The sequence below is a fragment of the Xenopus laevis genome, chromosome 2S, assembly GCF_017654675.1.
Source record: "Xenopus laevis strain J_2021 chromosome 2S, Xenopus_laevis_v10.1, whole genome shotgun sequence".
Taxonomy (NCBI): domain Eukaryota; kingdom Metazoa; phylum Chordata; class Amphibia; order Anura; family Pipidae; genus Xenopus; species Xenopus laevis.
Genome location: NC_054374.1, coordinates 55,485,725 through 55,504,573, shown reverse-complemented (window position 1 = coordinate 55,504,573; position 18,849 = coordinate 55,485,725). Strand labels below are relative to the sequence as shown.

At 39.1% G+C, this 18,849-nt stretch overlaps 1 protein-coding gene across 2 annotated transcripts in view; it reads right to left on the bottom strand.

The window, feature by feature from the left end:
* Positions 1-18,849, bottom strand: part of cacna1s.S (calcium channel, voltage-dependent, L type, alpha 1S subunit S homeolog) — a 136,519-nt gene that overhangs the window by 105,279 nt on the left and 12,391 nt on the right. For both annotated transcript variants that reach the window (XM_018249248.2, XM_018249247.2), the window contains one exon: positions 10,342-10,531. In XM_018249248.2, coding sequence (XP_018104737.1) covers positions 10,342-10,493 — 152 coding nt within the window. In that variant the 5' untranslated portion in view covers positions 10,494-10,531. The remainder of the gene's footprint in view (positions 1-10,341; positions 10,532-18,849) is intronic.

The window sequence follows — 18,849 nt, the reverse complement described above, 5'->3', positions numbered from 1 at the left end:
GATAAACAAGGGTTTGTCATCCCAGGGTACTTACAGTACCTCTGTGATTGCCAAACCGCTTTACTTAATTTTTCAGGATTCATTGAGGTCTCTCATGGTGACAAGATACTGGTGAATTGCTAATGTGGAGCCGCTATTCAAAAAGGGATCACGTTAGTCTGACATCATTGATAGGAAAGCTTTTCGAAGGGGTACAAATAGATTAAATACTTGACTTTGCTGCAAATCATAATACTATGCATTTGTACCAGCCTGAATTTATGGGTAGCAGATCTTACCAAACAAAAATAATTGCCTTTTTATGAGGAGGTGAGCAGGAATCTCTGCAATGTCAGTGGATGTAACTTACTTTACCTCAATGATGATGGTGCAGCTGTTTTGGGGGAGAATTTGGCTAGAGGTTTGGAGGAGATTTTAAACTAGGTGTGGGGGGAGGGTTCAGTAAAGGATTCCATGGAAGACAGGTTACATGAGGTAGTGGGCAAAGGAAGGGAAAATAGAGGAAGAGATTTGGTTGGGGGTACTGTTTAGGATAGGGAGACCCACATATCACATGTTCAATATGGTACGAGTATTAAATGTATGTTTGCAAATGCAAGGAGCAACATTTGAAGCCTCTCCAATTTGCCTCAGAAGGGAAAAAAATTCCTTCCTGATTCCAAAATGACAATTGGACTAGTCCATGGATCAACTTGTACTGTGAACTATCTTCCATAAGCCTGTATTCCCTTACTTGCTAAAAAGCCATCCAAATCCTTCTTAAAGTTAGCTAATATATCAGCCTGTACGTCTGATTAAGGGGGAGAATTCCACATCTTCACAGCTCTCATTGTAAAAAAACCTGAAAAAAATCAGATCAAATTAAATATTTAGGAGGAGCCTCCTTTCCTCTAATTGGAATGGGTCACCTTGCGTCAGCTGGTAAGTAAAGCATTAGAGAGATTATTATATGATTCCCTTATATATTTATACATAGTTATCATATCACCCCTTAAGCGCCTCTTCTCCAGTGTGAAAAACCCCAATTTGGCCAGTCTTTCCTCATAGCAAAGATTTTCTATACCTTTTACCAGCTTAGTTGCCCTCTCTAATTCAATAGTCTGACTGGTAAAATGGGAGAGCTGGAGGGAAAATATGATGTGAGGTGTGGCTAAAACATGGGTGAATGAGCCGCATGACTGTGCAGTTAATATCAGTGGCTATTCTTTGTTTTGGAAGGACAGAGACAGTAGAAAAGGAAGAGGGGTATGTCTGTTTGTTAGGCAGGATTTATAAGCTAATATATAGGAGAACGTGATGTTAGAAAACTAGGAAGTTTTATGAGGGGAGTTCTTCACTGATTGTAAAGAGTCCATCAAATTAATTGTGGGAGTATGTTATTGACCCCCATAATGTAAGTGAGGAGGAGGCTAAGCTCCTGATGCAAATAGAAAAGGCTGCTAGTTTGAAAAAAGTAATGATAAAGGGGGATTTTAATTACCCAGATATTGACTGGAGCAACAGCACTACCAGGTCAGTTAATGGGAATAAGTTTATAAATTTGTTGCATGACAATTTTATGGCACAAGTTGTTGATGCGCCAATAAGAAAATATGCTATACTGGATCTAGTGATCTCTAATGCCCCAGAACATATAGCAAATGTGCAAGTGAATTGAACCCCTGGGTAATAGTGTAATAATGTTACAGATGCAGCCACTTTGGTTTGTCTGTTTGACACAGAATAACTAAACACAGATATCCCATTTATGTCATTTAACACAGAAAACTGCGTCACAACATCCCATCTAATTAAGGCATTCACCATTGTTCACAATGGTGCTTTGGTATGCTAATGGAAAGGTTAAATGCATTAAATGAGTTAAGATGACTTTAGATAACGCAGTTTCTTCAATTAACCATGAGTCATGACGCATTTATCTCACAAATCCAAGTGGCTTCATCTGTATATCATTTAATGTCTGGTGCAAAAAACAAATATACACTGGGTCAACAAAAACCCTGAGTTATAGAAAAGCTAATTTTGATGCCTTGAGGGCTGCCCTTCAGAGCATAGATTGTGGCATTATTTTTCAGCTAAAAACAAAGAACAGAAATGATTGTCATTTAAAATTATGTTAAATTGTTACTGTTCAATTATGTTACTTGTTACTATTCCTTTAAGGAGTAAATGCATTAAGATAATATAGATGTAAAGAAGTTAATAGGAAAGAAGAAAAGTATGTTGGGACAGAATCTGCATTTAATGAATATAAACACTATAATAAATGTTGTAAAACAGCAATCCAGCAGGCAAAGATAGGTAATGAGGAGTGCATTGCGGTTGAGGCTAAGACTAACCCCAAAAAGTTTTTTTAAAGGGATACTGTCATGGGAAAAAATTTTTTGTTCAAAATGAATCAGTTAATAGTGCTACTCCAGCAGAATTCTGCACTGAAATCCATTTCTCAAAAGAGCAAACAGATTTTTTTATATTCAATTTTGAAATCTGACATGAGGCTAGACATTTTGTCAATTTCTCAGCTGCCACTGGTCATGTGACTTGTGCCTGCACATTAGGAGAGAAATGCTTTCTGGCAGGCTGCTGTTTTTCCTTCTCAATGTAACTGAATGTGTCTCAGTGGGACATGGGTTTTTACTATTGAGTGCTGTTCTTAGATCTACCAGGCAGCTGTTATCTTGTGTAACGGAGCTGTTATCTGGTTACCTTCCCATTGTTCTTTTGTTTGGCTGCTGGGGGAGGGGAAGGGAGGGGGTGATATCACTCCAACTTGCAGTACAGCAGTAAAGAGGGATTGAAGTTTATCAGAGCACAAGTCACATGACTTGGGGCAGCTGGGAAACTGAGAATATGTCTAGCCCATGTCAGATTTCAAAACTGAATATAAAAAAAAATCTGTTTGCTCTTTTGAGAAATGGATTTCAGTGCAGAATTCTGCTGGAGCAGCAGTATTAACTGATTCATTTTGAAAAAAATTTCTTCCCATGACAGTATCCCTTTAAGTATATTAATAGTAAAAAGATGCAAGAGTGTTGCTCCTTTAAATAATGATACCAGCATGGTTGTAACAGATACAGAAAAGGCAAATGTGCTAAATCACTTCTTTTCTTCAGTCTATACAATAGAAGAGTCAGATTTCCCAGGCTCACTTCATAGCTGCACTGATGGCTCAGCTCAATCTATTCAATCAATTCAGTGACTGACTCAGGATATGATTTCTAAAGCTTTAATAAAAATTAATATAAACAAGGTGCCAGGGCCAGATGGCATACACCCCAGGGTTCTAAGAGAACTTAGTTGTCTGGTATGGTACCTATCTAGGAAAGCTGATTTCATTCCAATATTTAAAAAGGGATTAGGATCTCAGCCTGGCCAGTAAATTTGACATCTATGATGGGCAAATTATTTGAAGGCTTGTTTAGGGATCACATTCAAAATGGTGTTCTAGTTAACGGCATTATGAAGGTTTGAAAAATAGGAATATCCAGCACAAAGTCAAAAAAGACATACATGCAAAGAGTCAGTACAGGTATTCTATAAAAATAGATCTACATGATTACAGCGAGAATGCACAAGATATTAGAATAAAAACATTTGAATATTTTGTGTCAATAGTAACATGAAACATCAAAGTCTGAGTTCATGCCCAGTGGTATCCTTGTATTTAAGTTAAAGATCCAGAAGACTTCTCTCTTAGTAAGTATTTTAAACAAATTGCCTCCTCAGTTGTTCAGACTAACTTTCTCAATACCTTGTATGCTTTTTTTGAAACATTGGTGTCTTTGTGTATATTTGTGTACATCTATGTAGCTTCCAAAGAAATTAATAGATTTCTTGAACAGATTATAGTCTCCATAATTATACATGTATTCCCACTAAGCCATATATAAATTAACATAAAATGGGGCAAATCATGACTACAGGATTGGGTACAGAGGGTGGTTGTTAATGGTAGATTCTCAACTTGGAGTAAGGTTCTCAGGGTTCTCATATTGGGTCCACTTTTATTTAACTTAACTAATGACTTGGGGAAGGTATTGTAAGTAATGTATCAGTGTTTGCAGATGACACAAGACTATCCAGCCCAATTAATTCCATCCAGGATGTGGCATCCTTGCAACCAGATCTTGACAAACTGGCAATCTGGGCAGCTAAGTGGCAAATGAGATTCAATGTTGATAAATGTAAAGACATGCACCTGGGATATAAGAATATCCAAGCCACTTATACCCTTAATGGGACTGCACTAGGCAAATCCATAATGGAAAAGGACCTTGGAGTCCTTGTAGATAACAAACTTGGCTGTAGCAAGCAATGCCAGTCAGCAGCATCAAGGGCAAATAAGGTCTTGAGCTGTATAAAGGGGCATCACGGGAGGAGGGGGTCATTCTTCCACAGTATAGAGCACTTGTAAGGCCCCATCTAGAATATACCGTACAGTTTTGGTCTCCATCACTCAAACAGGACATAATTGTATTAGAGAGGGTACAGAAAAGGGCAACTAAGCTGGTAAAAGATATGGAAAATCTTAGCTTAGCTATGAGAAAAGACTGGCCAAATTGGGGATGTTCACGCTGGAGAAGAGGCACTTAAGGGAAGATATGATAAATATGTATAAATATAAAAGGGGAACATGTAATAATCTCTTTAATGCTTTATTTACCAGTATGTCTTTCCAGCTCACACAAGTTCACCCATTCCGATTAGAAAAAAAGAGGTTCCGCCTAAATATTCAGAAGGGGTTTTTTACAGTGAGAGCTGTGAAGATATGGATTTATCTCCGTGAATCAGTTGTACAGGCTGATACATTAGATAGCTTTAAGAAGGGGTTGGATTGCTTTTTAACAAGTGAGGGAAGACAGGGTTATGGGAGATAGCTCATAGTACAAGTTGATCCGGGACTAGTGCGATTTTGGAGTCAGGAAGGAATTTTTCCCCCTCTGAGGCAAATTGGAGAGGCTTCAGTTTTTTTTTTGCATTCCTCTGGATCAACTAGCAGTTAGGCAGATTAAAAAAAAAAAAAAACTAAAAGATTGAACTTGATGGACGTGTGTCTTTTTTCAACCTTACTTACTATGTTACTATGTAACTAGCAGTTAGGCAGGTTAAAATAGAGTTTAAAGGTTGAACTTGATGGACGTGTGTCTTTTTTTAACCTAACTTATGTTACTATGTATTTTCTAATTGGACCAGTGTGTTGACAGGAATATGTACTTGGTCCTTTGCTTTTCATCTTGCTTATTAATGACCTGAAGGTGGGCATTGAAAGTACTTTTTTTTGCTGATGATACTAAATTGTGCATAACTATAAGTTTCCTGTAGATTGTGGTCACTTTTCAGAGTGATTTGAGTAGATTAGAAAACTGGGCAGTAAACTGGAAAATTTGTTTCAGTGTAGATAAATGGCAGAACATAAATGTAAACTATAAATGGCAGTGTGTTGGGGGTTTCTTTAATTGAGAATGATCTAGGGGTTTTCGTAGAGAATAAATTATCTAATTCTGTGGTTACTTGAGCAAATAAGGTACTGTGTTGCATAATAAAGGGCATTTTCTCAAGGGATGAAAGCATAATTTTGCTTTTTTTTTATTATAGGTCCCTGGTAAGGTCTCATCTGGAGTATGCAGTGCAGTTTTGGACTCAAGTCCATAAGAAGGATATCAATAAGCTAGAGAGGGTGCAGAGATGTGCAACTAAACTGGTTAAGGGGATGGAAAACTTAAAGGGATACTGTCATGGGGAAAAAAAAAAATTCAAAATGAATCCGTTAATAGTGCTGCTCCAGCAGAATTCTCCACTAAAATCCATTTCTCAAAAGCGCAAACAGATTTTTTTATATTCAATTTTGAAATCTGAGATGGGGCTAGACATATTGTCAATTTCCCAGCTGCCCCAAGTCATGTGACTTGTGCTCTGATAAACTTCAATCACTCTTTACTGCTGTACTGCAAGTTGGAGTGATATCACCCCTCCCTTTTTCCCCCCAGCAGCCAAACAAAAGAACAAAGGGAATGTAACCAGATAACAGCTCCCTAACACAAGATAACAGCTGCCTGGTAGATCTAAGAACAACACTCAATAGTAAAAACCCATGTCCCACTGAGACACATTCAGTTACATTGAGAAGGAAAAACAGCAGCTTGCCAGAAAGCATTTCTATCCTAAAGTGCAGGCACAAGTCACATGACATGGGGCAGCTGGGAAATTGACAAAATGTCTAGCCCCATGTCAGATTTCAAAATTGAATATAAAAAAATCTGTTTGCTTTTTTGAGAAATGGATTTTAGTGCAGAATTCTGCTGGAGCAGCACTATTGACTGATGCGTTTTGAAAAAAACATGTTTTCCGATGACAGGATCCCTTTAAATTATGAGGGTAACATTGTAGGTGGTTCTTCATAGTTAGGAGAATGAGGTTGTGGAATATACTGCCAGATGATGTTGTGGTGTAACACTTTTACAAGCATAATATCCAAGTCTATAGTGACACTAAAATCTACAATTCATTTAGATATTGGTATATATATTTTTAGTGTGTGTGTGTGTCGGTATGTTCGCTGGGTTTCATTTAGAGGAGTTGAAATTGATGGACTTTGGTCTTTTTTCAACCCCTTAAAGGAGAACTATTGCGGAAATTAAAATTTATATAAGCTTCAGCAACTTAGGGATGGGTGAATTTGACCTGTTTAGTTTTGCCAAAAATTCACCGCCAACAAAATGACGCAGGCGCCCATTAGTCCATGGGCGTTTTTTTTTGGCGCACAATGCCATACAAGTATATGGGCGTCATTTCCGTGGCGAAACAAGGTGAAAAAATTCGCCCATCCCTATGCAGTATACTAAAATAAGAAATTTTCTATATACAATCAGTTAACTATTCTGAACCGTTTCTGAAATAATCAAGTTCATTTTCAATATCCCTCTCTCAGTATATGTTTCTCTTCATTCTCTGTTCATGCAGGAATTGGGTATCAGACAATCATTGATTCTTTTGCTTAGAAGATGTATTAGAGCTCACTCTATTAAAATCAAAAGGCAGTTATTTTGTTAGATTTTTTGTTTATACTGGAATCAGTTATTTGAGTGAGTTCTAATTCATCTGCTGGGAAAGGAAACCCCCCTATAAGATATATTGGATCTGTCAACGAGTATCTGACACGCAACTGCTGCATGAAGAGAAACAGATGCGGAGAGGGATAGTGCACATAAACTTTATCATGTCAGAAACGATGCAGGATATTTAATTAATTATATTTACAAACTATTTCACAATAGTTCCCCTTTAACTATGCAACTATGTAAATGATCAAGCAGTAGAAGTAATATGAAGCAGGGCCAAGTCGACAGGGCACCCTGGCAAAAATTGTGGTGCACGCAAATTTTTTTGTGATAATTTTGTATTTATTCTGACTTGAGCACAGTATTTTAAAAAATGTGCAGGCAGGCTAGAAGGAATTAGAGTAAACACATGAAAGCACAGGCAGAAGGAATACCTCTATTTCTGTCCTGTTTACAACTTAGACTATGTGGTTCTTTAAGGATATATCAGCTCTGGCTCTCCCATTTAAACAGAAAGTATTTCTGAGAACACCCCCCAGCAAGTCACCCATACCAACTCTATTAATTAACAGCCTTCCTGGATTATCCTGCTTATCTGTAGCAAGAAAAATGGCCTATTTCCCTGACCCCATCACAGACATGGTTAGCTGGAGAAGCAAGACAGGCAAGGCTAGATAGGGCAAACAAACAAGGTTCTTCTGGTACTGGAAATTGGAGCATTATTAGCAAAATGAATAGCAAATACCAAAATTAAAGTGAAATCAAAAAGTAAGGTAACACAAGTTTGTGGTCTGTGCCCAAGCACAGGTCAAAGGGAAAGCAACAGGGATTGAGTAGCAGTTAAAAATTCAAGAACAGGAACCATTTTGCGCGAGTAAAAACACATCTCACAGGTTCATTTGGAGGTGTGTTCAATAGCTGGTATAGGTTCAATTATAAGGCAGTTTCCAAAAAAGTTGGGACACTAAAATGTAAAAGTGAAAAAAGTGAATGGGATGATTTGGAAATATTTTAAATTGCAAATTCTACAAAGACACCATAACATATTGAAGCCTTTACATTGTATTGTTACCAGCAACATGTTTAAAAAAAAGGGTGGGACAGTTAATGTAATCGTTAAAAAAAATAAAAATAAAAAAAAAGATTGTGGCTGGGAAGGTTGTGTAATGCTAAAAAAATACCTGGTGGAATATCTGACCAATTGGCAACGTCAGTAACTTGACTGGGTATAAAAAGCTCATCTAAGAGACACTGTATCTCTTAGAAGTAAAGTGGGGAGGGGTACACCACTCTACATGGACAAGTATTGTAATGCAAAATAGTAAAGCTGGGGAGGGGTACACCACTCTGCATGGGCAAATATTGTAATGTAAAATAGTAAAGCTGGGGAGGGGTACACCTGGTGATTTCATAATCTACAGTACATTATACCATTAAAAGGTTCAGAGAATCTGGAGAAATCTCTGTACCAAGTAAAGTAAAACCAGTAGCACTCTGATAAAGGTGACAAATGAATCTGTGGTTTATTTAGCCCATGTGCATACAAATTCAGGGCAGCGTTTTGGGCTCCACTGAGCCCTTTGCCAGGCTCAGTGGAAGAAGGTAAATGCCTCTAACTCTTTACTTAACCCTCGGTTCAGATTCAGGGCATCGGAATTAACTGGAGCCATCTTCTCTTCGGTAATCTTTGAGAAGGTAATCAGCTGGTCCTGAACAACTGGGCATGCGCCGAATCGTCGGAAGACATGAAGATAACCTAAGAGAAGAAGATGGTGCCAGTGAACTCCAATGCCAGGGCACCAAGGGGTAAATAAAGAGTTAGGGGCATTTACCAAAGGTACCACCTGTTAGGATATGCACAGTGATTTATTTTGTCTGCCTGTATGTGTGGTATAAATGTTTTCCCGCTTTTCTCTATTGCTGGGCAGCAAACCTCTTTTTCTTCCTATGCAGACAAAGTAATAAACTATGCTCTCCACATTTTATCCAGCATTACAAGAATTAAAAATATTCCCAGGCAGCTGGGAAATTGACAAAATGTCTAACCCCATGTCAGATTTCAAAATTGAATATAAAAAAATCTGTTTGCTCTTTTGAGAAATGGATTTCAGTTCAGAATTCTGCTGGAGCAGCACTATTAACTGATTCATTTTGAAAAATTATTTTTTTCCCATGACAGTATCCCTTTAAGTGCATGGGCTGCTGGGAAAGGCAGACTTACATACTTAAGTAACCTACAAAATGCTGTTTAGAAGAACTCCTGATCTCAGAGCAAGCAGTCTGAGTGTAGGGTGGCTGCCTGAAAAGAGGTAGTTACAAGGTACTCAGTTTTTTTGTTATATGGAGTTGAAACAGTGCTTTCTGAGAAAAGTTAGCAAAAATACTTATGTTTTTTTTGTTTCTTTTTGCTCTGGAAATAAATTTACCTTCCAACAGCTGCCGGCTTCTGATCCTTGATGAATGCAGGAAGAACTCCTATCCCACCCCAGGCTGGGGGGGAGCAGGGAGGGGGTCTATGTAGGGTAGGGGGTAGGGGTTTTTATTATTAGCAAGGGTTTGGTTCTACTTTAAGAGGCCCTGCATTGGGTTTATTAGAAAACTAGTGAGGAATCCTGAGAACTTAGGAGTCAGTATGTGCTGCAGCAGCAAGTCTAGCAGCTGTCTCTTGCTGCTTAGCTCTGACAGGATGATCGACAGAACTGCATGTGCACTCTACTTTAGACATTAATATAGATTTCTAAATAATTTCTTAATAATGTAAACATGGCAATCGTTATTCATTTAAATGAAATTATATAGAGTATAAGGCTGCCAGTGTTCATTTTAAAGTTCCCTTGTATTCTTGTGCTCTGTACTTTGCACTTGCTGTGCATTCATCAGAGGGCGCTACACAAAAGTTGTATAGGAACGGGCATAGGAGCAAAGTACCTTTTATCAAAATCCATTTTTGTTTGTGACTGATCAGCATTCAACAATACATTGCACATTAGCCATAATCATATTTTTGCATTTGTAAAAAAACTTATTTAAAGGGTTTAAAGAAGGTTTTATATTAGAATTTTTGCAATGAGTATATTGTAAGTGATAATGTTATACTGCAAATGTGTTCTGTTTGAATATCTTGCTTTTTATGTATTTAAATGCTGATTGGCACAACAAATAGTTTATACCTATGATAAGATATGTTGATAATGCACATCAAAGCATTGCAATATATACTACATTTACAGGTATTATTATTTATCATTAAAGTACCAGTACTGCAAATATTTGTAAAGGATACTTCCATTCAACAATGTTTATGCAGCTTTTCCTGAATGGGTTTTGCAGTCCGAGGCAGAAAAGTGAGCGAGGCGGTCGTGGAGCAGGTGGCACTAGGGGCCTCTTTTTTTTCTTCTGAGTTCCTTCCTCCATTGTTGTGCCACTTGGAAGCATTTCTTTTTCTAGAACTTCTTAGTCTCCAGAAGTTCCACCTAAAACATACAGGACAAATATGTAAGAATACAGGATATTTGCTGCTACAGGCAATCAAGGTTTATTATATTTACTGTATATCAACTGACATTACTATAAAGCTACCTAAAGGAGGGTCAGAAACTTTTAGTATGAAATTATAATATGTAAAATATAATGGGGGTCAAACAATTCATGAACATTTTTTTAATTTATAACAGAAGTTAATCTGCCAGTGGCAGATAAGAATAAGTTACAATAAGTGAAAAATACAACAATTAGAGCGAAAAAGCTTTTAGTTCTGTACATTAGCACAATGCATTTTAAAGGAAACAACTCAGATGCAGTTGAACTGCAGACTTTCATTCAGTGGGTTGTACAAAAAGAGTGCATAAAAATCTGAGGAACTAAACGCCTTTTTCAAGGACTCAAAAGTAATTGGACAAAATAAAATGTTCATTTCTAATGACAACCTGAAGTCTTGAACATCACCACATTCTGGGTTCCCCCCTTTTTAGGGCTGGGACACACTGGGCGATTTGCGTAGATTTCGACTTTCCGCGACCAATCTTCCCCAAATGCCTTCCCTCGCTCTAAGCCTGGCTAAAATGAAAAATGGCCTGCACTAATCACACGCGGCGACTCGTTGTCCGAAGTCGCCCGAAGTTTCCTTGTGAGGCAACTTCGGGCGACTTCGGAAAACGAATCGCCATGTGTGATTAGCGACGGTGACTTTTCATTTATCCAGGCGTACAGCGAGGGGAGGCATTCGGGGAGAAAAGTTGCGGCGATTAGTCGCCAGGCGACTAAATCTCCCTAAATCACCCAGTGTGTCCCAGCCCTTAATGCTCTGCCAGGCCTTTACTGCAGCGGCTTTCAGTTGCCGTTTGTTTGTGGGCCTTTCAGTCTGAAGTTTAGGCTTCAACAAGTGAAATGCATGCTCAATTAAATTCAGATCAGTTGACTGACTTGGCCATTCAAGAATTTTCCACTTCTTTGCTTTAGGGCTAGTCCACAGATTTTGTCGCCTGGCGACTAATCGCCTCGTCTTCTGAGCGACTATCTCCCCGAACTCAGTGAGGCAACTTTGGGCGGCTATTGAAAAGGCATTAGCGCAGGCGACTTTGCATTGTAGCCTATGGGGAAAAACGCAGAGGCAGTTCGGGGAGATAGTCGTTCAAAAGACAAGGCGATTAGTCACCAGGCGACAAAATCTCCCTGAATCTCCTTGTGTAGCCTTACCCTTAAGAAACTCCTGGGTTGCTTTGGCTGTATGTTTTGGGTCATTGTCCATTTGTATTATGAAACGTCTCCCAATCAATTTGCATTTAGCTGGATTTGAATAGACAGTGTCTCGGAACACCTCAGAATACTTTCGGTTGCTTCTGTCCTGTGTCACATCATGAATAAACACTAGTGTCCCAGTGCCACTGGCAGCCATGCATACCCAAGCCATCACAATGCCTCCGCCATGTTTTATAGATGATGTGGTGTGGTTTGGATCATGAGCTGTTCCACGTCTTCTGCATACTTTTTTCTTGCCATCATTCTGGTAGAGTTTGATCTTGGTTTCATCTGTCCAAAGAATATTTTTCCAGAACTGTGATGGCTTTTTTAGATATTTTTTTTTTATAGCAAAGTCCAATCTACCCTTTCTATACTTGAGGCTTATGAGTGGCTTGCATCTTGCAGTGCACCCTCTGTATTTACTTTCATGCAATCTTCATGCAGTCTTCCCCTGGAGAGTGTTGTTCACTTGTTGCTTTCTTTCTTTCTCAGGATGTACCAAACTCCTGTCACTCCTGTCATTCCTAATATTGTAGCAATTTCTTGGATATTTTTTTTACGTTTTTGCAGCTTAAGGATTGCTTGTTTCACTTGCATAGAGAGCTCCTTTGACCACATGTTGTCTGTTCACAGCAAAATCTTCCACATACAAGCACCCCCCCTCAAATCAACTCCAGGGCTTTTATCTGCTTAATTGATAATTACATAACGAAGGTATTGCCCCCGCCAGACCCATGAAATAGCCTTTGAGTCAATTGTCCAATTACTTTTGAGCCCCTGAAATGGTGATTGTGTTAAAAAAGGTTTTAGTTCCTCACATTTTTATGCATTTTTTTTTGTTCAACCCGCTGAATTAAAGCTGAAAGTCTGCAGTTCAACTGCATCTGAGTTGTTTCATTTGAAATAATGTACAGAACCGAAATATATATATATATATATATATATACATATATTATACAGCTAGAGGGAGCTGCTTGTCAAAAATGTTCATTGCAATGCATTGCTATGGATGTGCTTTTCTATCTTTATTTTCTCTTTTGCTCTATATAGATAACCAGTGATTCCTGCACAACTTCCACTGTGAGCACAGCAGCATATATCCCCTCTGTTCACAAGCACAGTCATATTTTCCTAAAAGAAATAGTGGCACCTGGCGGGCATTTTCCTTCTGACATATCGGTGATATTTACATCTGGAAAAGTCCCATGTTCGCTGTAAAGTTTATGCAATTAAAAATGTAGGCTTAAGGTGGCCATACACAGGCTGATAAAGACTACACACAGACTGAGTCAGCAGCTTATCGGTCCGTGCGTGGGGCCCTGCAACGGGCTTCCCTGATCGATATCTTGCTGAAAGTCGGGCAGATGTTGATCAGGCAGGGTTATAAATCCTGTTGCATTGCGGCAACATCTGTTTGTAGATGCGGTCCCGCGATTCGACCCTAAGGCCCACAATCGGATCAGTCCAATATCACCCACCTCAATGTGGGCATATCAGGATGAGATCTGCTCGAGAGCAGATCTCTCTGTGTTTAGCCAGCTGTACAGGCAAAAGAAAAAACAAATGACTAGTGATCGGCAAATTTATTCGGCAGGCATGGACTTATGGCGAATATCCGGATTACATTGAATTCGCAGTGGAAAATTCGCAAAAAAATACAGGAAGAAGAGCGCTCGGGAGAAGATGGCTGCCATGAACTCAGCTGGAGAGGACCTAGAAGGAGGGGTAATTAACAAGTTAGGAGCATTTGCCCGGGGGGGGAGGTAGGACGGGGGGGAGGTAGGACTGGGGGGGGCCTACGCAGGGGGGAGGGATTTTTGTGCCTAGTGGTTGAATTCTCCTTTAAGAAGAACTAAGCATGCTCAGTAGCCAACAGTCAAGGTAAATTCCCAAGGGAGGGGGTGAAGGGTTAACATCCCTACGTGCCAACCCTTGTAGGCCTCTGTACTTGTTTTTCTGTACGACCCTGTACTGTCTCTTCTTAGACAACCTTGCATAAGTATCATCATGTACTATAAACAATATTATCAGCTTGCCTCAGACAAAATAGCTTAGCTAACGCGCATGCACATATTTGTCTCTTTTTTCTATCTTGTCCATCCTGAAGGATATACCTATTACAGACATATACTATGCTAATAACTATGCTGATACGTCACTATATCGGGACGTCTTTACTTATAACCTATATAAGCCTATGTTTGACCTTCAATAAATGGAACTAAGAGTAAATAATATCTGTGCTTACAAATGTGTGTTTCCATGGGGAGTATTTTGGAAGAACAGCCTAGTGATGGGTAAATCTGACCTGTTTCACTTTGCCAAAAATTTGGCAAACAGCAAAATGTTGCCAAACCCATTGAAGTCAATGGGCGTAAAATTGTGCAAAAAAATTTCAAACCATACAACATTTTTTTTTACTATGCATTTTAGTCTATGGCTGTTATTTCTCAGTAAAATGAGGCTTGATACCTCAATAAGTCTGTGACTGCACAGTGAGTGTGGGAGGTGTTAAGTGAGAATGCAAATAACTGTGTGCTGTGTGTTCTGGGTAGTATCTGACAGAGACATGCAGATTTTCTCTTTTGGGATAAGCTAGTAAATACGTTTAGTGCATTTTATTTTATTTTTTGTGTTTTTGCTAGAGATGTAGTTTCTAAGGGGAAACTTTTTTTTTTAACATTAATAGGGGGTGTTTATTTTACTGTTGGTAACAAACAGCATTTTTTTTTCTTTCCCTCTATCTACTAATTAAGAGTTTATCAAGTAAATTCTGACTAGGCTTTGTGTTCTTTGGTTTGATATCTCAGTAAGTCTCTGACTGCACAGCGAGTGCACAGCATGTGAAGTAAGGGGCAGATTTATCAAGGGGTAAATTAAAAATTCTAATTCGAATTTTCTAATTTTTTTATGGTCAAAACTGTCAAATTGGACTAGGGAGTTATTGAAATACGCTTCGAGTTTTTTTAAAAATTTTTTTTATTGTTTTTCGAGATTTATCATACTTTGGCCCTTTAAGAACTCAAATTTGACTATTCGCCACCTAAAACCTGTTGCTGTTTAAGTCAATGAGAAAGTTCCAAGGAACACTTTGGAGTTGTTTGCAGCCATCCTGACATTCGAGAGGTGAATAGCCTCATCTGCCAAAAGTCATGCCGAACAGTCTGCTGTTTGCCTGGTGCTAGTGTTCAGCATGTGGTGGAGTGAGTGGACAAGTTATTGGGAGGGTCTGGGGAAGACTCGTGGTCTCGGTATACAAAGGTACCAATGACAAAGTTAGAGGAGGTGGTGAAGTCCTCAAGTATGATTTCTTGTTGTAAAGTGTAAAGTTGAGGGCGAGGACTTCAAGGAAATTTTCTCAGATACTGCCTGTGCCACAAGCAACGTTAAGAAGACAGTGGGAGCTTAGGGAGATTAGTTTAGGGTTTTTGGAGAACTGGGCTGATATCTCAATCGACTACAGCCCAGGAATGGGCTGCACCTCAATGATGATGGTGCAGCTGCTTTGGGGAGAGAATGGCTAGAGAGTTGGAGGAGATTTTAAACTAGGCTTGGGGGGTTTATTAAAGGATTCAATGGAATATAGGTTAGATGAGGTAGTGGGCAAAGGAGGGGAATTTACTTTATTTCAGAGGGACAGAGGCAATAGGAAAGGAGGAGGGGGTATATTTGTTAGGCAGGATTTAAAAGCTAATATAAAGGAGGAGGTGATGTTAGAAAATGAGAGGGCTGAAATCTTATGGGTGGTGCTCTTCACCGATTGTAAAGAGTCCAGCAAATTAATTTTAGCAGTATGCTATAGACCCCCTAATGTAAGTGAGGAGGAGGAGGAGGCTAAGCTCCTGATGCAAATAGAAAAAGGCTGCTAGTTTGGGCAAAGTAATGATAATGGGGGATTTTAATTACCCAGATATTGACTGGAGCAACAATACTGCCTGGACTGTTAATGGGAACAAGCTTATAAACTTATTACATGACAATATTATGGCACAAGTTTATGAGGAGCCAACCAGAAAAATGCTATACTGGATCTAGTTATCACAAATGACACAGAACATATAGCAAATGTGCAAGTAATTAAACCCCTGGGTAATAGTGACCATAATGTGATCTAATTTAATGTCTGGTGCAAAAAACAAATATACACTGGGGCAACAAAAACCCTGAATTACAGTAAAGCTAATTTTGGTGCTTCGAGGGCTACCCTTAGATTGGGGCATTATGTTTTCAGCTAAATACACAGAACAGAAATGGTTGTCATTTAAAATAATATTAAATTGTCACTATTGGGACATAACATCTGATGGAGAATTTAAAAACTTTAGATCCTTAATGATGAGTTTGGGCTGCCCCCCGTCATGTACTTTTGCTATTTACAACTAAGGGTAGAACTACACAAACGATTTTGACGCGTTCCGACGCACTGCGACAAAACGCATGCAACAAAAATAAGGTAAGAGATAGAATTTTGCATGGTGTCGCATTGATCAACCGACGCAATACCATGCGTCCGCAGCGTCTGCATCCGACAGTCGTGTCGTGTTGGATCAATGCTGCGACACCATGCGAAATTCTCTTACCTTATTTTTGTCGCATGTGTTTTGTTGCAGCGTGTTGGAACGCGTCTAAATCGTTCGTGTAGTCCTACCCTTAGACGCGCTTTCTGTTCCCAGTTCCCCGCTCGACCCCTGCAAATATCCAAAACCACCCTGGAAGTTTACCTACATAGGCGAGATTTAAAAAAAACCTCTCCCATGGTTCTATACCCTGTTATGGCAAGCCAATCCTGATCCGCTGGCCAGGATAAAAGGAAAATGGCAGAACGACATACCAGACCTGGAGGAAGAAATGTGGGTAGATGTCTTAAAGTAAGTTCCAGATATTACAATGTCCGTTAGGGACAGGTTTATTCAAATTAAATTCATTACAGGCTGGCTAATTTGTACCCCCAAGTATCAGATACACGTCCCAAATGTAATCTTGTGGTAGGCACCTTCCTTCATGTTTTTTAGAATGCCCAGTCATTAAACAATTTTGGTCTGCTGTGTAAAGTATATTAATGAGAGCCTGGCTCTCCCTAACATTTAGTGCCCAAAGGTATGCTTACTTGGGGTGCTGTAAGATTTGGGACTATCATCATACCAACGGTTGTGAAAAAAGCTATTTTGTTGACCTCGAAATCTACAATGGCTCCAGCATTTACCCTCTGGAAAAAACTAGTTAAATGATGTGTTACCCAAACAAAAGTTGGTATACTTGGTTGAATGTTCAATCTGTATAAATTGATATGACTCACAATGGCTTAGTTATCTATGTACTCTTTCTATCTTTACTCTTCTTCCTCACTTTACCTATTTTTGTGTAACTGTTAAAGCATTAAATAAATTTAATTCACTTAAGGAGTAAATGAAACAACCTACAGTATGTGACATAATATAGAAGTAAAGAGGTTAATATGAAAGAAAAGGAAGGCATTTAAAAACGACAAGTCTGTTGGGACAGAAGCTGCATTTAATGAATATAAACACTATAATTAATGTTTTAAAACCTCAATCGGAAGGCAAACATAGGAAATGAAGAGTGAATTGTGGCAGAGGCTAAGCATGCAGGTTAAGAGTGTTGCTCCTTTAAATATAATGATACCAGTATGGTGGTAACAGATACAGAAAAGGAAAATGTCCTAAATCAGTTCTTTTCTTCAGTGTTAAAAAAAACAGAGTTCCCAGGCTCACTTCATAGTTGCACTGTTGGCTTAGCTCAATCTAGTCAGTGGCTGACTCATGATATAGTTCATAAAGCGACGAACCAATATGGAGCAGGCACTCAATGAAGGCAAACTTCCACCAGGCAATAGTTCAAAGTGAAAAGAGTGTATTGTGTCCACAGCCTGACATTAAAATTAACGTAAACAAGGTGCCAGGCCAGATGGCATAAACCCCCGGGTTCAAAGAGAGCTTAATTCAGTTTTAGACTGGCCCTTATTCTCTCAGATGCTCTTTCTTCTGGTATGGTACCTGGATTGGAGGAAAGTTGATGTCATTCCAATATTTAAAAAGAGATTACAATCTGAGCCTGGCAAATATAGGCCAGTTAGTTTGACATCTATGGTGGGCAAACTATTTGAAGGCTTGTTAAGGGATCCCATTCAAAATTTTGTCCTAGTGAATGGCATTATGATTAGAAATCAGCATGGCTTTATGAAGGATAGGTCATGTCAGACAAATTTTATTGCTTTTTATGACAAGGTAACCAAGAGGCTGGACAATGGGGGAGCAGTAGATGTGAACTATTTGAGTTTTGCCAAAGCATTTGATACAGTGCCCCCCAAAAAAATGTTTTCTAAAGGTCTGTTGGACTTAATGGAGTCATTTGCACATGAATAGAAAACTGACTACAGGATCGGGTACAGAGGGTAGTTGTCAATGGTACATTCTCTACTTGAAGTAGGGTTCTTAGTGGGGGTCCCTCAGGGCTCGATATTAGATCCACTTTTATTTAACTTTTATTTAACAGTGCTGTCTTTAAAAAACATAAACAATGATAATTAAAGCAAACTGATGCCATGTTAACATACATGTGAATCATCATCTACTGTAAATAGACATTTCAGCTTATTCCATGGTCCTCATTTGTGAAGCTAAATGCAGCATGCAAGGTGCACAAAAAGGCCACAATCAACCTTTTTGCTGCACTTCACATGCTGCCTTTCAGCTGTTTATAAATGGCTGAAGGTCGCACAGCCTTTGGATCTAGCGCTAACACATATAGTTATTCAGACATGCAAGGTAGGGAACAGCAGAACCTGTAGCACACATCAGGGCAGGCAGTAAGTACAAGGGTGTGCTGATGATTTTTCATCATGTGCTCAGTGCAGAGCAGTGGCCAGTTACCAGGGGTAAAAAAAAGCTGCCTCTGGAAACTTTAAGAGCCTAATTTCCATTTTTCAACATCGAAATTTGTCTCTGCTAGTGCAGTGAACGCTAGCTAGCACTAGCGAAGCAGCCCCCCCTGGACCCACTCCGACGCTAAAAGTTGAAAGCGCGGAGTGGGA